Raw genomic sequence first — 22811 nt, 5'->3', positions numbered from 1 at the left:
AATTGCTTCAAAGGAAGGTAGTTTGTTTTCCTGCATTGCAAGGACGGACCAAAAAATGCACAAGTGGAGTGTGGGATTAATTGAAAGGTTTGAAGTGCCAATGGAAAAGCATGAGCAGTATGAATGAAGAAGCTTTAGAAAATTCAGCGAGGTACATTAGCCCAGTCTAATGTACTGAGACACATTGTCATAATGGTTTATGAGAGTTATGTGCCTAAATTCTATTGTTTGTTAATATGATTAGTCATACTGAATTCTTTCCCAGATTTTTGGCATTTGAAGGATTGCTCATAGGTTATCAGAGAGCAGACTTTTGTCTCATGGGTTGTATGTTGTGGTGGAATATGATTCCATGTCCTAGAGTTTCTCGCATTTTGTTTCTACTCAGGTAGGCGATTTCCTTTATTTAGTAATGTATTTTTATTGCTGTAGGACCTATTTATAAAAAAACATAGGTTCATTATAAAATATAATACACAATGGGTTTGTCTTTATGAATGAAACTGATAAAAATACAGCAAGAGGTTTTTAATCTTATCAAACAGTCTGTTACAACAATCAGTATTTTAAATCTTTTTGATAGTGAAGAATATAGAGGGGCGGGATCCTTCCTCCCGCTGTGGCCCTGGATGGTCCTGTGGCAACAAACAGGGTTTGTAAATACCCTGGAGCCAGCAAAGGATAATTCCCCTGGTGGAGGCATTGTGTTAGGTAGCCCTACGCTGCTCAGTGAGGCCTCCCAACAAGCCCCTGTGTGAAGGAGGGGGAAGTCTCAGCATCGCAATCACACAAAAGGCAACCCAGGGAGGTTACTATAATTTAGGACACCCCCTTATGCTGTGTAAGTTATGTATGGTGCTACAGTGGCCTCTGGAGCTGCACAGAATAGGGAGGGCACAGATGTTGCTTAAAGCCACATTAATGTCCTGTCCTCCTAGGCTGTGATGTTTTTGCCATGTCACTGCAACGCGAACCCTCAGTCAACATTTTGTCGAACATGTACTATAATATATTAGTGGAAATACAGACTACGGGAGATGGGCTGACCTACAAACCTTGGACATGGATCTCAATTTCCCCAAAGATGGTGTGATGATTAAATCCAAGGTTTGGGTTCAGGTGTGTCACTGTTGCATACATTTTATAACTATTAACGTGCACCAAATCCCGAAGCTCTTACTTAGTTTTTACACATTCCTCACACAAACCTCCTGTTGTCTCCTCAGTTGGAGTTCTACCCAAGTAAAGATGAAGTAAATTCTTCAGGAGTTGGCCCACAGTCATTATCAAGACATTGGGCAAGATTTTTAAAAATTCAGTTTCAGGTGGAAATTTGGTTGTACGGGGTGCAACACTCTGAAACTATTTTTGCCAGGCTTAAAATGCAGACAAAGATTGTTCTGGCCAGTTTGCAGGAACAAAAAAGTGAAACCAGACCTTTGGAAAATCATAGACTTTTCAAAATATTGCCCATTATCTTCATTTGACTTAACACATTCTTCTGCATAATGATCCAAGGGAAGGTTACAAAATCCCTGTGGTTAGATGATGCTCACATTTAGGAGAATTATTTTAAAGGAATAACATTTTCTCTGTCACAATTTGTTTTTTTACATCTTGTAAGAATTTTGTAATCGGAAGGTTAATTTATACATGGTACTATGTCATTCACTGTTTATATAGCAGGAATAGAATCTTTCCTTAAATTAGGTTTTCAGGACTGTAGGGTGAGTAGTATTTATCTGATAATGCTAAAAGGTAGAAGCCAGGTATGTCAGGCCAGATTCTCTGCTGGTGTAAACAGGCGCAACTCCATTGGCTACCTCAATTTACTCCAGTTAAGGATTTGGTCTCTTATTTACCTCAGACAAAAATGGCTAAAACAGTAGAATTACATGTTAGAGAAATTTGTGGATTAAAAATTGGGTACAGTGGCACAAAACTTTCTGGCTACAAGTAAGTAGGGCAAAGAGTTGTATAAGACAAAGCCTAAGAGATGTTATAGTTGTTGCTTCTCTGAAGGTGGCATGCATCCTATAGATCAGAAAATTTGGGGTAAAGTTTACATGTTGGGGGAGATTTTCAAAAACACTGAACACCTGAAGGATTTGGGAGCTTAGATCCCATTGGAATTCAATGGGATTTCTATACCTAAATTTCTTACCAGTATTTGAAAATCTCTGTCTCAATATTTGTTTAACTGCCTAAAGAAAATCATTTAGTTTTTGCAGTACAAATAAACAGTGATACTGTTCAAGGTATAACTGTAAAAACAAATGAACTGGTATTTGCCAAGTCTCATTGCATTAAATAAAAGTATATGTACTATGACCTCATTTTTGCATACAATATATTTTTATATATGATTTATTATTTAGAATGTATTTTCACAATAGTCATTATGTACCTGAGCAGTGGCATATTATTTACTAACCCAGTGGTCAAGAGTGCAGAGCAGTGTCTCATATAGTCATGAAGCAATTACTTTAATTTGAGCTAGCATGTATACAGGACAAATGGAGTTGGGGAGACATGCGCTGTATTTTTTTTTTAAGACCATCGAAAGTTTCACCTCAGTTGCTAAGGAAGATAAGTTTAAGCCACAAACTGACAGAAATAATTGTTGCAGTTGGCCACCACTGATAGCTTCGTCTGTCTGGAACTGATTTTTTTTCTCTGTCCCCTTTTCATCTGTGTAGAATAGTGTAAATCTACTGAAGAAGTCAGCACAAAGCTATTTCTGTGACTAAACACATCTGTTTTATGACAATGATATTAAAAAATTGATGAGCTCTGTATACAAAAGCAGTTGAACTGGTAAAGCAAGTGTGCAGGTTTTAAAACAGGTTACATTTAACTTATTTTGTCAATAAAGTAACATACTATATTTAATTTATTTAAGTAGAAATGCATTTATTTTTGCTAATCAGATTGTTTGTCCTACCTATGTCTAATATAATACATGACCACACTTGTCACTTAAGGATTATGAAAAGCTCTTTCTTTTTGCAGATCCATTGAATGGATTTTTCGATCTATTTGATCACGAAATACATCCACACACAATAGATGAACCTCCCATAGATGCACACTCACCACAGGCTGAACCTTGTACCTCAGTGCCTGATCAAGAGTCTTCTGAGTACCTAATAATGGAACCTTTATTTTCCATTTTTGAGCTTGAAGAAGATGAAGATTGCGAAAATACTACTGATGTTACAACTCCTCCAGCATTGCAGTTCATCAATGGAAAGCAACAGGTGGCCAGTGCACCCAAAGACACAAAAGCCGAAGAAGCAAGAAGTGACCAAATTGAAAGTGTCACACATTCCAAAAATGTCAAATTTTCACAAATCAATGAAACTAATACCATAATATCTGAAAATGAGGTCTCTGGTACAATGCAACCAAGTAAATCTGGAGAAATAATAGGGGCATTTGAAGTTACACAACAACCTACAGCAGATGTTGCAATGTTGGAACCTGTTTTAAGTGTTGAATCAGAAGTTATTTCTACAGATAAATCTGAGGTAACATCTTTATATGGGCAATCTTCATCAGAAACTTCAGAGACCTTAAAACATCATGGAATTGAATTTCAGCAAACCTCGACTAAAGTTCCCAAAATCTTGTCTTTGATTCCTATAGAATCTTCTGGAGATGCTGCCGTTGACCCGGAGTTCCCCAGTGCTATCTTTTCAGAAACGGTGAAAATGACAATAAAAGAACATGCTGAAAAAAGTTTTGCTGCAACTTCTGCTCCTAGTCTAGTGTCTGATACCACTATTGTAGACACAGGCATAAAAGACTTTATGCCAGAAAAGGAAACCTCTGTTCTACAAGCTGATTATAAATCAACTATTAAGCCTGATAGACTTTCCCCACTGGAAACCCTTGTAGAAACAACAAGAAGTCATATAGTGCAGTCTATGGCAAGTCCTACTTCATTTATAATACCAGAAAGCTCTGGAGATGTAGAAGAGGAGGATGTTGCTAAAACTTCAGCTATGGTGACGGAGACCATAGTTACTGAAAAGATTTCAGTACAAGACACTTTCTTAGGGTCTGGCAAACTGCTGATGACAGAAATTACTGCCGCTGTTTCAGGAACCACCATTTCTTTGCATAAGGAAACTAGTGCTACGTCTTCTGATTTTGATCAAAGTTCGGAAGAAACGGCTACCACATCATCTGTTACTGGGCCAGTTACCGAAAAAGGAGTTAGCAGCGCTACTAGCACAGAAATTAAAACGAAAGAAGATGAAAGAGAAGTAAAGAGCACTGTTTCTTCAACAAAGGAACATTCATCTCCTATTGAGATAGAAAACTTAATATTCAGTGATGGACAGGAAAGCTCTAGTAACAGAGTTGGACTTGTAGATCAGGAATCCACTACTTTCAGCAAAATAATACCAATGACAGATGCCACATGGCCTGAAAGTAAAGAGGTTACTGCTGCTCCTTTCTCCTGGGAGAAAAGCCCTTTTACAGATGAAGGATCAGGGGAAGAACCAACATACAGTAGGAAAAACATCGCAGACATAATTTCAGGGGGTCTCACAAGAACAGTGGTAAGTACGGATGCTCCATTTATTGATTCAGGTTCTGGAGAAATAGATGTTGTCATTGAATCTACTGCCATTACTTCAGTTCCATTGGGGTCTATGACTGGGGACACTGAAACACAAACAAAAAAGCAGGAAAGAGACGTCTACAGCACAGAAGCTTCATCTTTGGAATATACAACAACTTTTGAAGCAACAAAGTCCGTTTTAAGTACTGAGTCAGATGATTCAACTAAGGAAGCTAGAATAGGAAGTCAGGTATCCAAGGACATTTTTACTACAGGTAAGCCAGGAGAACAAAAACATGAAACAGAAGCAAATTTTAAGATTACAACTCTTCCTTCTCAAGAACAATCTTTTCCTCAAGATAGAAAAGAGATGACAACTCATATTATATCAGAAGAGCAAGCTAAATATTTAGAAAGCTCTGGGGTCACATCTTCTGTGGAGTCTGTAATTAAAATAACTTTTCCTGACATCATTGTCAGCAGTATAAAGGAAGTAACTGAATCTACAGAAAGTGAAAGTGGAAAAGACAGCTCTTCAACCGTCACAGCAGAGAAAATTCTCCTTATGGAGGCAGGCTCTGGAGAAGAATCAAGAGATGAGAGCAGTACCATGGTACTAGTGCCACATGGCCCTACAGAAAAAGTACTTGGTACTAATTTCCCATTAATTGATCAAGGTTCTGGAGAAGTGGATTCTGTCATTGAGTCTTTTACAAAAACTACAGCTTCACCACATTTAGCAATTAGAAGACCAGAAACACAAACAACAGAAGATGAAAGAGAAACTATCAGTACACCATCTATAGATTATTCCTTTACTGTTGCACCTGCAAATTTAGTCATGAATACCGAAGGTGAAGTCACCACAGTTAGAACTGGAATTACAAGAAAAGTCATCACTGAAGGAAAGACGGAAGAACAAATGCCTACTGAATTGGTAACAAAAACTTTTGCTATAAATCTTCCTTTGGAAGAAGATATACATTCTGAGCAGAATATGTCTGCAGAAACTTTACAAAAAGTTGTAGAACCCTCTGGAATAACAACAAAAGATCTTGTCATAAAAAGTACAGAATCTATCCTAGAACAATTTGAAATTTCAATTTTTCCCACAGTTAGTCCATATTCAGAAGACAAGAAATTGGAGATAATTTCTGGCACTGAATCTGTTGGAAAAATACCTCCATTTAATGATATTACTCTAATAACTGAGCCCATAGAACTTGAAAGCAAAGATATAAGCTCTCCTGCTACACTTACAAAGAAAGAGATAGACTTGGTACAAAATATTTTCCCCACAGAAGACATTCACAGATTACTTCTGATCCCCAAGGATACCAAGTCAACTAATAAAGAGATCAATAGTGATCCATGGTTTTCAGGACAGGGCTCAGGAGATGAACTTATTAGTGTTCCATCAGTAGTGCCACTCAATTTCGTGACTGTAAAAGAAATCACAAGTACTGAAACATTTCATCCTGAAAGAGTGGGACCAAGACTTTCGACTGACAAAGTCCAAGAATTTAAAAATGGTTGGACTGAATCAAACAATGATTCTAGTGAAGAACTCAGGCTACTCAGTTCTGTAACAGAGTCAGTTTCAGAAACAACAGAGAAAATGGTCACTAGTACCTCAGCTTTAGCTGAGGAGAGTTCTAGGAATGTCAGTACTAAAGAATCTACAACAAAAGAGACATCCCATTTTTTTTTTATTGCTGAAGACTCTCACAAACAAGAAACTTTTCATTGGTTAGAAGAAAATGAAACATACGGAGCATCAGCTGCTACTGATCGAGTTGTTACTCAAGAGGAAACTTCACAATTGATGACTAATGAAAATATAACTGCTGCTTCTGTATTCTTTAATGAAACTCCTAGTCTTGAAACAGAGGAAGCACTTGCAACATCAACTCCAAAAATGCCTCCCACACCACTGTATGAAAGTTCTGGAGAAGGATCTGGCAGGGTGGACATTGTGGGGTCATTGCACCCAGATGCATCTACCCACTTGGTGTCTACCCATTTGCCAAAGCTGGAAATAACAGTTGCTCTTCATACTCATGAGGAAAACTATTCTGAAGTAGTAAACACAGAGACAGCATTAAATGGATCACAGACTGTTTTAATGTTATTGCCCACTCACACAGAAGAAAAAGAGATCTTACCAAGCCCAACTAGTGCTCAACCACAGACATTTCCAGGTGAGAGTTTAATAAATGACACAAGGATAGACACCAAAATCCTCCCAAAGCTGGATGACAAAATAAATGTTACAGGAAAAGTTTCTGCTTTTAATGGGACTACACTAATTGAAGTACTACTAGGAATCACATCAGATGAAACAACCATCATAGATGTGGATCACTCTAAATCAGTGCATGAAGATATAGTAAGTGTGCAGACAACTCCAGTTACAAAGACTCATTCAACATATGGCAATAAGGATAGCATGAAAGTTGAAGTGAAGGAGTATGATTTGACATCTAATCTTTCTACAACTGAAAAGAAATCATCTGGATCTGGTGATAATCTTCCCATGACTATTTCCAGTAAGACAATAAATAGTGAATCAGTAACTGCTGAAAACAGAGCAAAATCAGATGACAAGGATTTTGGTTCAGGGGATATCATGCAGTTCACAACAGAAACTTCCATCACTGATGAACTCTCTGAATTGGGCATTTGGCTTCCTACAATATCATCAATAGCCAGCCTTAGTGTGCCCCTCCGAGTCAGTGAAGAGGCCAAAGAATCTCCATTTGAAACTAAACATATAACAACAAATAATAAAACAGAAGATAGCTCTGAATCAGACAACCAAGCAATAGCAGATCAGAGTGAAATAGTCTCAACCTCTGGGTATTCAGGAATGGGAGAAGAAGAACCTGATGAGAGGAAGCCTTTGTTTTCTTCCTTTAGACCAGACTTACCTACTGAGACAGAAGAGGCTTTGACAACAAGCATGTCCAATGTAAGAATTGTTACCCCACGACTTATATTGCAAACTTTAACAGAGTCTCCTTATGTAACTGAAGTAAAACATCGTACAGTTTACACAGAAACAAAAACCACATCAACAGAATCTGAAGAAACAGATCCAGCAAAACATTTTCCTTTAACTCAAATGCCAAAATCTCCAGTAACTGTCCACTTGGTTAATGAAGTATCAGAATACCCTGAAGTAATCATTTCAAGTACTTTGTCTTCAACCGATACAGACAGGTCCAATCAATCATCAGGACAAACCTTCAAAGAAGTTAGTTCTGATGTTGCAGCAACTTACAAACCATCCACCAAAGTGCTGTCCAGTAAAACTGAGTCTCCAATAGATTCTTCTGAATCTGAATCAGAAAGCACAGCTCTTGAAAGTACTCCTGATGTTAGTGGACAGATGACAGAAAGAACAAAGGAGAAAGAAATTTCTGCAACAACTTCTGTTGCTGAGAAACTAGCAACCATTTCTGAAGATTCTCTATCAAAATATGTCATACCAACAGATTTTATACATTCTAGAGGAACAGTAGACACAGATATTCCAGAAGTTAGCACAGCCGAAGATGAAACCTCTACAGAGAGAGTGAACGATCCCAGTCAAGTAGAGGAAAGCAGCACTGAGGGAGCTTTGCCATGGCTATCCACCACACCAGCTTCAATTCCACCTGAACATATAACACGTGGAACATTTAAGCCTGACCAGGCAACTGTTACAATGCTATCTTCACCATCTCTGGCTATAAGCCTGGAAACACAAACAGCTGTGGTAGTACAGAAAGAATCCACAACAATTTCTTCTAACATTGCAACAAAAATTACAGCCCCTGAAAACATTCCTGACTATGATGAACAGACAACAATAAGCACAGAGAACCTAAATATTAATGAACTTGTAACTTCATCACTTTTCCTTCTGAAAGTTACTAATGGATCGGATCTCCTGATCGGCACCAGTGGAGGTTCAGTTGAAGGCACAGCAGTTCATATACCAGGTAAGATCCAAATTTGATAAATATATAATTTACCAAATAAATAATTATAAACTTGTTTTGATACCTGTAAACATTTAACTTGTTCTTTATTTTCCTTTGATTACTTTATTTTAATTCTAAAATGCTAGTTTTTAGCAAATATGGTTGTGTATGAGATATGATAATCAAATCACAAAACCATCATTGGAAGACAGAGAAGTTAATATACTTAAAGCATTAGACAGTACTGAAGTCAGTACAATGGTGAAGTCTACTGTGTACGAATTAAAAGAAAATGAGGGGACTGATCATTAAGTCATAAGTTACCTGCCATTTGCATCAGTGGGTTTTGGTTCAGACCTGATGTGATGAGACCATTAGAGAAAAAAAGAAACATTGATCCTAGCACAGCATCTAGTTGTGGTTACTTTATTTTCATATTCCTAACAGATATGTAGATATAATTATTTTATCTGATGTTGTTGCATTAGCATGACAGTTGCACATGTACAATTATTCTACAACTTTGATGGCTTTCGTGGAATATTCCAACTGATTTGGAAAACAAACCCAGTGAATTCTTCAAGTAATTGCAGACATCCTTATCCATAATACATTTTTTTTTAAAAATATACAGGATTAGTCTCAAGACTGGCTGAAGTTTGAAGTTTTTAAAAAACTCAGCTATTGAATAATGGTCTGCTGTTCAGCAATCTGACTGACTGGTTTGATTCAGCCTCCATCTGACATAAATACAAATCAAAGTTCCTTGTCTTAGACAGCATCTGAAATAATGCAAGCTATACAAATAGAATGATTTCTGGGCACAATAGCAGCTATTCATCACTTACTTGTATATGGCTGGCATGTTGAGGTAAGGACTGGACTAATATTTTAAAGGCGTTCAAATATCCTAGTTTTTGATAATTTTTTCAAACAGTTTGGGTAACTAATTGAACTCAACGAAAAAATTTGAATTGTGTCCTGTATAACATAAAGGACAAACAAACTAATTTGGAAAATGTAAATAATTTACCCTTGTCTTTGAATCAAATTAGATTAAAATAGGACCCCTTTGCTTCATACCCCACTTCTTCTGCTCTCAGACTCACAATATAGCCATGGCTTCCTTTCTGCAGGCCAGAAGCACTGTAATTGTTTCACTGAATGTTTAAGAGTGCAAAAAACACAGGTGATATGTAGAATGTGGCTACCTTTTGTATGAATATATGCATTAGTGATTGTTCCTATTTCTCTATATCATGTACATATGTTTAAGTTTGAATTGAGTTCAAATAAAGATCAATAAAATGCATCTACACTCTGCAATAAAAAAGTACTAACATGATAACTTGGGGATTTCATTGCAGGTAAGTTTTTTATCTAAATATTTTGGTTTAGTCTCATATATAGCTAGTAAGTTTATTTGTTTTCTAAAGTATGTTTTAAAGGGGCATGTTTTGGGGAAAGAATATTAATTAGCAAAAGATGCTTGCAAAGAAATAAGAGTGTCTGGGCATTAAATGGTTAAATATGACAATCCAAAATGACGGCAACAAGTCAGTATGCTAAAAAGATGCATGTTCTGGGTACCCAACCATTCCACATAAACTAACCCTGTTCAAAATAATACATTTTCCATTCACTGTGCACATATGTTTAACTGTTTTTGGCTATAATTAATTGCCATGTCATGCCAACTAAATTCTCAATGGAATATTTCAACTGCCAGAAGTAGTACAAAATGTCATTTTTAAAACATAAAATATCTCTGAAAATGAGTTATTGTTCTCCAGAGTGAATATAGTGTTATTGGTAAGGCTGAAAATTATGGTGATTGAAAATGACTACTCCAGGTAGTACAGAACTTTGAAAATTTGTTTAATATTTAACTACAGTAAAACATCAAAGGAGACATAAGGAAATACCTTTCTCCTTTAAACGAACCAACAACTGACCGATTATTTTAGACAATGTAGCAATTTTTCTTTCTTTAACTCATATAACAGGCCAAGATCCCTGCAAAAGTAATCCCTGCCTTCATGGGGGCACCTGTTACCCACGTGGCTCTTACTACATCTGCACATGTATGCCAGGTTTCAGTGGCGAGCAGTGTGAATTGGGTAAGATGATGCCAGTCTGAAAGCTTTTCTTGTACTGGATTGTCTGTAGATTGACTAGAATAACAATGATTCATAGATGAGATTTGGGAATGAAATTATATATCATTACACTGACAGAAAATGGGGCTTTGAAAGATTCTGTAATTGGACTTGATCAAGGCAGAGAGAGACTGAGCAAGAGACTCCTGCTCCTCTCTTCCTGACCCCAGTACACACACACACACAGAATGAGAACTATAGAGGGTAATTTTCAAATTGTGTCCAATTTATTAACTAAATTAAATAAAAAACCACATAAAATAAAATACATAAATAATTCAAATCAAAATGAAGTGGGTTAATATCAGATTATCAGCATAATCTACTTATGTTGATTAAACCATTTTGAATAAACCAGCAAATTCTTATAAACTTTTTCTAATAGTTCAGGAAGAGGCTAAACTTTATTTAATCCTCAATCCCCCAAATAACAGGGCATTATCTATATTAATGCCAGCTGATATTTGACCAGCCAAATAGCAGATATGGGCAGGGAGAAATCAGTCCCAGGTGGAAATCAATATTTAGACAATTCTGATGCCAGTTAAGAGAGACTTCCCAGACTATGGTTCTGATATCCAATCTCTCCCCAATGCAACATAGGGTTATATGAGTCATTCCAATACAACTCAGGTTAACACAGTTTGTAACATTTTACTAGCAAGCGAAAATCTGGTGAAAGTAACATTTTCTCAGGATTTAAACACATACTTCCAACCCGTATGATATATATGTGTGATCTTTTAGACAATGAGATTGTTTAACCTAGGACTGTTTTAAGTGCTTGCAAAACTATTCATTAAGTAATGTTGTCAAATAAAAATACCCATTTTTATATTTTGATACTTAATGGCTATCCGCAATACAACATAGACCAAGAGTTTTGATGCACAAAATCTGGGTGAAAGTTTAAACTTTAGTTGTGCCAGAGTAAATTTTCTTTAAAAATTAGTCATAGGTTCAATTTTTATGTACAGACCTATTTTCTCACAACTCGCTCTCACACTCAAACTCACAAATCCTTCATACTAAATGGTCAGATAGAAATTGGAGATGGAGATGGATAGGTATTTTAATACAAGGTGCTAATATTTTGATTAGGAGAGAGGAACCTTTTGTTTGCCTCAGCATCATAAGTCCAGTAAAGGACTCTATTTCTCTGTGAAGATTATTACCAACCAAGTTATCTAATAATAAACAGTGAGAATACCTTTAAGAAGCTTGCAGGAAGCATGACATGAAAGGAATGGATAAACAATACAATAAGATGCTTATGCCTGCACTTTTTACATCAGAAACTAAAAGCACTGTTTACATTGCTAGATAAGACTTATATACCATGGTAACAGTCTAGAGAAGGTTATGCTCTTCACAGAGAAAATTAACCAGCTGAAGAAATGAGCCGCATGCAGTAGAATGTATCTTCTTTCAGAGGTACACAAGGAGTGACAGCTAGGAAATGAAGATACAGATTACAGAAATTAACCCAGGAGTCACATAGCAGAATTCAAAAGCATGTAAATGTGAAATTGTTGTTCAACATCTATCACTTTCCTGAGGTTATTTTGTATGTAGAAGTCAGAATTCTCATGTGCAAAAAGCTGTTACACAGTCTCTTTTGCAATGCTTTATCCTTCATGAGTGGAATTGTTCTTAATACTAATTCTCAATAAAGTAAATACTGTTTCCCATTAAGAAGGCAAATATGTTTTAAATACACTTTTACCTTTGTGTATAGATGTTGATGAATGCCAGTCCAATCCTTGCCGGAATGGAGCAACATGTACTGATGGCCTCAATACATTTACTTGTCTCTGTCTGCCAAGCTATGTAGGTGCTCTTTGTGAACAAGGTAAGATATTAACAAATACATCCACAACTCCCCCTACTCCCAATTTGTGCTATCCAGGGCCCACTATGTAGTCATCAATTAGGCAAAACTCCCAAAAGCTTCAGTGGGAGTTTTACATGAGCAAAGACAGCAGCAACAGGCCATTCTTATGGGTGTGTTTGCTTTTTGGAAACTCTCCCTTGTGCTTCTTGATCCTTCATTCTCTTTCCCACTTGCTTATCATCATTGTTATATCCAACCAGAAGAGGTAATTTTAGTGTCTGTTTATGGTTCTGCTAATGCCGATGTTGTATGACTGTCTTTTAGAGTCTGGTTTTAGCCTGCTCAGGGCATGCAGTCCTGATTACTCCAGATCTCTAAATGAAACTGTAATATGTTGATCTCATCCTGTTTGGCTACTTCTACTCTAGTACCCAAAATCTGCTCTTCTTGTAGTTTGCTCAGGGTTGTATTGCCCCCTGAGTCGTGTGGTGCTACAGAACTGCCCCTCACTGAGAGGAGCTGAATGTCCTCTAGAATTCTCCAGTATGCTGGGAATATGCAAACTGCTAGACTGCTCTAAAGGGTACAGCATACAACCACCTGCATGGCTGGCCATGGCTCTGCTGTCTACCCCTATCCATCCCCTTCTAGTCCTCCTTTGGAGTAATTAGGAGAATATTCCTTGTACAAGAGGCAGGATAGAAGAAGCTTGTGGGAGAAACTAATTAATAGGTGGATCAGAAGGGCAGCAAAGAGAAGCATGATAAGATGCAATAGTGGATCAGTAGGAAAGAACTATGTTGTGAAGGCCTTTAAAGGCAGGGTGATGCATCTGTCCATTTTCAAGTGGTGGCACTTGTTGCTAGCCTAGTTTAGGTTTCTTTTAGGAATTCTGGAGGCTTTTTTATCGAGTTGAACCAAAAAAAAAAAAAAAAACCCCAAACCCACCACATCTCTGCAGGTTGTGCTTGACTGTTTCAACAATGTCAAGTATTTCTTTACTGTACGTTCACTTCATCCATGATAAAATTTTAGAACAAAACCAGCATGAGAAGTGTAGCAAACACACAACAGGGCAGAAACAAACTGTAAAGTGATCCAAAGAGGATAGTGCAGTGGAGACCACAAGCAATGAAGGCAGATGTTAAGTGCTACCCTCATGTAGAGGAAATAAACAACACAAGTACAAAATAGGAGGGACATGCTCAAATAGCCACACTCACCATATTAAAGTAAGTCTATTTTAATCTTTAACTCTGCCCTAATATCACATTATCATGGTACTAAGCACTTGAGTTGCTGCCATGAAGGTGTGGGATTGTGATTGGGAGGAGAGTAAGTCTCTGACAGGGCTTATGTTTTACAAAGTAGCCCACAATATGAAAGACATTTGGGAACCCCTGATTTAGAACAAGGAGAGTTGGAAAACAAGATGCCGCCAACAACTGTATCATGCTGCCTGTCACCTTGGCATCTGCATTCCCAGCTTCTCCAAGCTGATTTATGCTGCGATAGTTTAGAAAAAGGATGCAAAGTACAGATGACAACAGAGCTTTAAGAAGCTGTCCAAGTTGGTAAACTCAGGAGATATAGGCCACATTCCATTAATCTTCCATGTTCCAGTACTTTTTTCCGCAAGAATAAATCAATGGGATTATTCACAGAGAGGATTCACTCCTCAACGTATGTAAAGTAGGGCAAAATCTGTTCCCATTATTAAAATTATTGGAGAAGTTTCCAAGAGAAAAAGAAATGGTGCTTAAAGGTGCTCTTTTTTTTCCAACTTACAAAAATATCTTTCTTACTCTTTTTCTGTCACTGACTGTTTCACGCACAGTCAGTCAAGTAGACCTCTATGTATAGTTGCATAAACGTCGGCAGTTTCAGGCTTACCTTTCATCCCAAGCCTCTGGGGTGAAAGGCAGTTCACAAGTTTTTCCAAGTGAGCCTAAAGGGACTTGTTTGTTAGAGGTGAAACTTCTGAAGACGGACTAGCTCCAGCTCTCATCACAGTTCAACTTTTCAGTAGTCTGGCATAGCCCACTGTTTGAAAGACCTTCTGAATCTGTTCTCTCAGACTAGAATTTGACAATGTTTTTATAACAGAAGAATAAATGTTCTCTTTTTTTTCCAGCAAATCCATAGTACTGAATTGAGCATCATGATAGTTTTAATTTGCATTTTATGACCAACCTGAGAATACATTTTAGGTGGTTAATGGGAACATTTCCTAGTTTGTCAATGAGAAACAGACCTCTGCTCACTCAGCATTGGAATTTAAATTTCCTCCACTTAAAGTCCTGCAGTGGTTTGGGACCTGGGAAATGTGTTCAGTGCCAAATTTCCATTTCACCAGACAAAATAAAACTGCATTGGCAATTCAGACACAGTTGTTTGGCAAACAGTCTTTATTTCATGGCATCACCCCTGACTTTGCTAGATTGAAAACACAGTCAGAATGACAGAACATGTCGCCTCAGTGCCTCAGAAAGGGTGTGCGTGAGTGTGCAAACATGATCTTTCGTCACTTGCCTTGTGTTTTGTTATTTTAGTTTGCAATACATGCTATTCATTTTGGAGAGCTTTCAAAATACAGATTAAGGGTCCTAAGGTGCTGAGCATCCACAATCTCACTGTAGTTAATGGAAGCTGAGTGCACAGTATCTCTGCAAATCATGCCTTAAGACAGGAGACAAGGGAGTCAGATTCTCTGTTGTGTTATGGCCTCTCCATGTCGCTCAGGCAGCATAAAAGATCAGAAATCAGCCAGATATGGTCAGCTGATAATTCCCCCAGACTGAGGGAACTCTCGGCTGATGCAGTCTGTTTCTGCCCCGCTCACTCACAATTTTGGGCGCGTATCAGGGAGATGGTATTGCCAGAGCTCAATATGCTCTGGCTATGCTCAGGAGACATATAATCCTTTAGGGACCTTGGCCAGCTGGTGAAGGGATGAGCAGATTGCAGCGTACTCTCACCTATGCTGGGTCCTAGGAGGAACAGATCCATCCTGACACCCAGTGAGCTATAACTGACCCCTGACAGCCACCTTCCTTTGTCTCACAAATGGAAACATAGTTCAGCAGAGAATCTGGGCCAGGAGCTTCTTCTTGAATACTGAAAGAGAAAGCTGTCATACATAAAAAATAAAGTTACCATCCTTTCAATAACCTCAAAGCATAATTCAGAGAGACAATATTGTTTCCAATTCAGATTCAACTACTGGCACAGTTAACTACATCTGCTCTCTTTTATAAATATCCCTTTCTGTCCTTTATTTTCTTTTTTATGCATACCTCTGCAACTTTTCAAAATACAACTATATCTGTTTAAAGTACCTGGGCACCAGAGCAGATAGTTTCTTGTTTGTAACTTTTCAGTGCAAAATATCCAAGAAATGTTTTCATAGGTAGGCAAGTGTGACTGCAGATTGAGGCAGTTGATCTGAACCTACTCACTTGCCACATAAGTTGGCTGTAACTCCACAGAAGTTACTCCTTTCCTCTTCCTGACACCTGCCTCTTCTGTGGTGTAAGAGAGACCGTGGCACACATCTATTTGGAGTGCACCAGGCTGCAGCCCCTTTTCCAGCTCCTCCAGAACCTGATCCTAAGGTCTGGCTGCACTTCTCCCCACACCTGATATATGCACACTCACTCTGTGGCTCCACAAAGTTGCCGGACCTCCTCATCAACCTCTTCCTAGCATTAGCCAAAGTGTCCATCTACAACACAAGGGAGAGGATGTTGGCTGAGGGGGTGTTCTGCGACTGTGGGGTCTATTTTGGTTCCTCTATTCATTCACGTATCTGGGCAGAGTTCCTCTGGGCTGTATCTGCTGGCTCCCTAGACACCTTTGAGGAAGAGTGGGCACTATCCAGGGTTCTCTGTTCGGTGTCCCTTTCAGGATCCTTACTTTTGATGTTTTGACACCCACATCTGCTTTATCATTAGTTAAGTCCTGGGCTTAGTAGCTCCTCCCCTTAGGCTGGGGGAAGTGCTTTTAGCTGTGGATGGGCTTGTGCCCGCCAACTTCCCCAGAACACAATAGGAACTCCACAGAAGTCTAGGGAGTTACACCAGTGTAAAGTTGATGGGAAATCACTTGGTGTATCTAGACAAATGAGCTCAGGACCTGGGGTCTTTCATTTGTAACATAAAATGCTGCTGTGCAAGTGCTAATGGGCTACATATAAAACCTTCCTCACAACGAGGAACAGTTCTCCACAAATTAGTGGGACTAATCACAGGATAAAATAATATTCAGTGTAAGTAAGCGCATCATAACATATAGCCCATGATGATGATTTCTCAATATTGGGCTATCTCTACTGAGGTTGAGATTACACCACAGATAGTCTCACTGATATCAGTGGGACTATTTGGGTAATACGATACCACATAATGTGACTAAGAAGGGCCTTAGTTTGGCCATTAACTTCTAGAATGTGGTACTGGAGTATCTTGCAGAAAAAATAGAGCTGCTATTTGCTCCTCCCCCACTTTCCTGCTCTGGCTAAAGTTTCCTTTTGTTTCATCTCTCTCTCTCTGCTATTCTGAGTGTGGTCCACCTGCTTTCAAGGTGCTGCATTTTTGTTTTAAACTTAAAGCCAAGTTTGGCTTCCATACTGCTGAATCTCTGCAGACACTCCCGTAGCTTAGCCTGTTTACCGAATGCAGCTGCGCTCCTGGAACCTGCTGCCAAAATGGCACATATGCGCTCATTAGGAGACATCCCTCACTGGGGTAATGCAACAAGACTTTTTCTTTTTCTTTCCAGGTTCCCAAAGCAAAACAAATGTTTTCTTCATAATCACTCAGCAACACTGCTTTTCAAAACTGAGATCCCTGTCCAAATGTTTGTGATTACTGTTTCCTCAGCTGACTCACTTTTTTCTCCCAGTTATAGTTGCTTGGGAAAGAAGACGGGTAGAGAAAGGTTTATTGCAAGAATTCTTTTTGGACACAGGCAGTATCTAGCTGATATCTCACAGCTGAGGGGCTTCTGGAATATTTACTACAAAAGCAGTTTCACTTTGAGATGTCTGGGCTAATGGGAGTCTGACTTGCATTCATTCATTACCTGAATCCACTGATAGACACTGATAGAGTATACAGCTGAACAAGAGTCACTTTACATTTTAGTATCTGTGCTTCAGCCTTTGGTATCTTAAGCCTCTTATGGAATTTGTTTGAAGATATGGCAGCTATTGGCAGCAGCCTATTGCTGCTGTTGAAAAAGCTGTACCTATCTATATACTGCACCAAGGGGGCACATCTTTAATGCAGTTGGAGAGCCGTACATTTACAATTGCCATTATGAGGAATAGAAGTTGTGTTGGTAACTCCTGGCACACATCTCTGAAAACAAACCTCTAAATTATAATAAATCTTTGGGCAAGAAAGACAACTTTTAAAACATCATAAACATAACAAGCCGTGTTTCAGTCTTTCCAACACATTTTGAGATCAGCTAACAGAAAGTTGTGATTACCTTCCAGGAAAGAAAGTGCATGTTTGTAATGCACATAAATAAGGCTGGTGAAGTCCTCACACATAAATTCTTCAGAAGTGGATACTGATCAGATCTGAAAACTTACTGCCATTGCATGTGCAAGAAAGGCGTAAGCCCTTATATAGCCCTGCTGCTAATACATGTGCGTATCTCTCACAGCAGTATCAGTGGGAGTTATGCACACTGGCAATAGAATAAGGGACTGATTCAACCCTATGTAATGCAATGATGAAATCAGGCTCTACATATTTCACTGCTTTTTTGTTGGGCTGGTTTGCATTTCCTATATCTTGTTTACTTACTGAAAGAACAATTATATATATGTATATAAATATATAGAGATACAAACAAAGAAAAACCTAATTTACCAAATGCTGTAATTAAGGCCTTAACTACACCGGGATTTCAGTGACTGTGTAGCTTCATCAGTTCAGGCTTTTAGCGTAGGCACGATTTATGTTATGCAGCAACAGTGCCATTTATCCTGGTTTGAAATGACCGTGTCTCCACTCAGCGTTTGCCGTGGCACAGTCACACTGGTGACTGAAATCCCATTGTAGGCAAAGCCTTAGTTGTCTGGGAAGAATATTCACTGATGATCTTCTGAATCTGGTGAATAAATGGCAATCCCTCTTTTCTTCAAAGTTAATAACAATTGCTTGGGCTAAAGAGAAGAATTTTGATACGTGTGTGTTTCTAGCATCAGTGGTAAGTCAAGGCCTTATATTACTTTCTGTTTTGAACTCTGTCTTCTAGCTCCCTTATGTGCAAGTCTCACTGCTCCCTCACACACTGTTTAGTTGCCTTCCCTAAAATCTTCCACAGATCCTTCCCTGGTGGACAGTCACTGTATTGGGATGGCCCAATTCTGCTTAGTCCCCGAGCCCTCACTCTGCATGTTACATCAAACTCTGTTTGTTGTTATTTGACTTCTTTTCTGTGAGATGAAGCTCCTAAACAAGATGAGTAACAACATTTGAATCTTCCACCCTGAAGGACACAGCACAATTAGTCAGTGCTGTGTGGTTAAACAAAAGCTCTAGACAACCACAGACAGACCAAATTTAAAAACTGGCCAGATCATGGCGATTAAGTTTCATCTGCTGCATAGGCCTAGATCACTGGAGCTAGAAAAAACTCAGTAGTATAGATTACATATTCCCTCCACACTTGAGATTCTTTAAAGTATGAGCAGTTCTTTTACAGCTTGACCTGTCCAATATAAAAATGTACGTGTATTCTAACCAATCCTACCCAAGTATGGCAATTGCTATGATACATGACCTCCAATTAAGAGCCAAGGAATGTTATAGTTACAGAATTTGGTATACATGTGGTATAAATATATGGCTGCTGCTCCCTCACAAACAGCTGGAGACCCTTGGGCAAAAATCCCAATCCCCCTCCCGCCCAAACTTCCCAAATATATGTAATTTATACACAAGTACTGCATCATTGCAATGGGAGTGGTGCAGAGCTGGAGGCGGGCTGGGGGGAAGAATCCTTAGGTAGGGAAAAACTGGCTCTGTGCTACTATTCCAGAGCCTTCTGGCATAGGGCTCATAGGAGGTTGAGCCAGAGGGGCACATTCATGTGTTTGGAAAGGGGTGTGGTGAAAGCATGCTCTGCTCTGGTGATCCTCAGTTGGTGAAGTGGTACTATTCCAACAGCATAACTCAGAGCAGTCCTTAGGCTGCTCTAAATTATGCTAGGCCCACTTCCCCCCCCCCCCCCTCCTCCTCCTCAAAGCCATTTCCTCTCATTGGGTCCTATATCAAACCTGAGGAGCTGGGTCACACTCTCTGTATCTTTCTTACCATAAAACTATTGTTCCTTGTGATCACTTTGTACAATGAAAGCTCAGAACCAAAATGAATATGGGAGTTTTACACCATCTGTTCTGTCTGTGGCTGCCTAACCTTGACACTATAATTGACATCAACCCTATAAACTGCTACAGTTCCCAGGCTCAGGTTTATTTCTCTTTAGCTGGATTGAAATATTGGCTGACGTGAGCTCCTATCTACTGTGTATTCTTATCAGTGCCACCCCTCATACAAGCACAGACAATGTGCAGTTCATTACTTTATATTCCAACTTTGCAGCTGTCTTTAGAAATTGATACCTTAAGTGTACTAAAGTCTACTCCCTTTTTTTTTTTTTTTTTTGGCCAACCTTAATCTTTTCTGAGATAGCTCTTCAGCTTTGCATCTGCCAGCTAAACAATGACAATTACTTTTCTCCATGGCCATTTTCAATCATCAGTCCTTCGCAGTAGTGGAACAGAATTATTTGGTGAAGTAAGCAAAATAATAATAAATAAGTAAAATAAAAAGTACAGAGCCACTGCAATTTTATGTCCAAGTGGAGGACCTGTGTTTAATTCTTTCAGTTATTGGATAATAATGCCCTCTCGGGATATTCAAAGTCCAGCATAATGTGACAATCTGAAGGTTTTTGATGGCTATTAACAGGCAAAGCATAATTTTCCTTATGACTAATGGTGAAATTTAATAAATAAAAGTACTTAAGACTTGAATAAGAATTACAGGATCAGTGATTTTTTTTTTCATCTGTGGGGCTTAGGTTGTGTGTCTTCCTGAGCCTTTTAATAGTAGAATCCTCTGTCCACTTGCGTAAAACTCAAGTGTGTGCATTCCATGCTTATTTTCAGAGGTGTTTTTGGTTTACTTGTCACAGATACAGAGACTTGTGATTACGGTTGGCACAAGTTCCAAGGACAATGCTACAAATACTATGCCCATCGCCGCACATGGGATGCAGCTGAAAGAGAGTGTCGTCTCCAGGGAGCCCACCTGACAAGCATCTTGTCTCACGAAGAGCAGATATTTGTGAACCGTACGTACCATTAGGATTCCTCTGAGCAACCGGTGGTTGAGGACATAGAGCTAGTAAAGTATGCTGAGAAAACATTCTCCAGGCCTCTCAATAGTTTTCATATTTCCCTTCTAAAATATGTATCATCAGTTGCTTTTTAAAAGGAAGACACCATGTTCTCGACCATTCCTTTTGCAGTTAACTTGGTATTAATCATTATTTTCAGCGGGAAAAATGTCTGATCTTCAGAGAAAATCTACTTTCTACCCCTAAAGTTTTAGGTCCTGAGAAAAAGACAATAAAAGACAAAGAAGCTCAACACTTCATTCTGCAGACTTTATTCTAGGCTCATTGTTTAGACACTCTCCTTCTCCAGGCCATCTTAAATATTGTTTCACAGGCACAAAGAATGTCACGTCATGTTACATTACAAGACAGATTCAGCCCTGTGATACTCATCACAGCATCTGGCGCTGCCTGCACAAACTGAGTAATGTTATTGATTAAAATATTTGGAGATGTTTATTTTCTAATAGTCCTCAATAATTATACTAACGTTGAGGTCAGGTGTTCAGTCCCCGAACATCGTCTTGTAAGAAATCACTTTGGGTCTCTCAGGGTCTGTCTATATAGGGATAAAAGACGCCCAGCCTGGCCCCGGTTGGCCAAGGTCAGCTGACTCAGGCTGGCAGGACTCAGGCTGCAGAGCTAAAAATCATCATGTACATGTTCGGGCCCCCTCGCAGGGTCCCACAGCTAGGGCTGCAGCCCAGGTCCGAATATCTACGCTGTGATTTTTCAACTCCAGAGCCCAAGCCCTGCAAGCATAAGTCAGCTAATCTGGGCCAGCCAGGAGTTTTTTATCCCTGTGTAGAGAGATCCTCTGTTCCCAGTTGGCAGTGACTCCTGACAAGTCTGCAGGGCTCTGACTTTCTGCCACTGAGTTTGGCATATCTGAAAGACTTTTGACATTATTAAGGAAGAGAATATATTTATTTAATTACAGTAAACTGGTGAGGTGGTTTTTTTCATTTAATTGTCTTTGCCTAACGTTTAAACAGCTGGGTAGAAAGCTAATCTGATCTTTTGGGTTGTGCAGGATAAAGGGAAGATAGACGATAGTTTAAAACAGTCAGATGAGAGACTATGTTTTTATAGATTTCCTGAATTAAAATAAAAAGTCTAAAAAAGAGCCTGCAAATATTTGTTTGCATGCTTAGTGAAAGCTATTTGAGAACAGGAAGTCTGATTCATTCTGTGAAAATTCTTTATTTTCTTTGATGAATTTTATCCCTTTTATGGGAAAGTTAATAAAAATATCTTTGTGGTTCCTTTCCTGTTAGGTGTTGGGCATGACTACCAGTGGATTGGTCTCAATGATAAGATGTTTGAGCATGACTTCCGTTGGACTGATGGCAGCACACTGGTAAGAGGTCTTAAAAAAGGAAAAGTTAATTTAAAAGCCTTTTTAGTGGTGTGTCAAATACCCATTGGAAATGTAAAAATAGGCCAAACTCCAGGAACAATGCAGCAGGCAAATGTTCACTCCAGCAAACTTCCTTGCCTTGGGATTGCTATATTTTTTTCTTCGCCTTCATCTTGTAGTGCTGAAAAGGTGCTGTACAAACCCACACCGTGACTGTTCCAAAGAGATTACCTTCGGAGCCATTAATCATATAGGGCCCAGATCCTGATTCCTGGTGGAGCTGCTTCATTCTCAACTGCTGGTACAGAAAGGCTGTAAAATTGATGTATTCAGCTTCCTGGTGATTCCTTCAGCATTGGGGAATTCTCAAGTTGTGTAGTGTAGGCATAATGGTTCTTACATCTCTGCTCTTTCTGGCCTCGAATGTAGAGGGCATTCTTGGGATGAAGGAGACACAGAAGGAGCTCCCCTGCACTCCAGTGATACCTGTCTGCCAGAT

At 38.9% G+C, this 22811-nt stretch overlaps 1 protein-coding gene across 1 annotated transcript in view; it reads left to right on the top strand.

The window, feature by feature from the left end:
- Positions 1–22811, top strand: part of LOC137166692 (versican core protein-like) — a 129450-nt gene that overhangs the window by 85888 nt on the left and 20751 nt on the right. Inside the window, exons 8-12 of the mRNA XM_067568539.1 lie at positions 3013–8559; positions 10548–10661; positions 12439–12552; positions 20749–20907; positions 22230–22312. Coding sequence (XP_067424640.1) covers positions 3013–8559; positions 10548–10661; positions 12439–12552; positions 20749–20907; positions 22230–22312 — 6017 coding nt within the window. The remainder of the gene's footprint in view (positions 1–3012; positions 8560–10547; positions 10662–12438; positions 12553–20748; positions 20908–22229; positions 22313–22811) is intronic.

Source organism: Emydura macquarii, unplaced genomic scaffold (assembly GCF_026122565.2).
Source record: "Emydura macquarii macquarii isolate MOO-44397 ecotype Brisbane River unplaced genomic scaffold, CSIRO-AGI_Emac_v2 contig_2897, whole genome shotgun sequence".
NCBI lineage: Eukaryota > Metazoa > Chordata > Testudines > Chelidae > Emydura > Emydura macquarii.
This window is presented reverse-complemented; position numbering and strand designations above follow the sequence as displayed.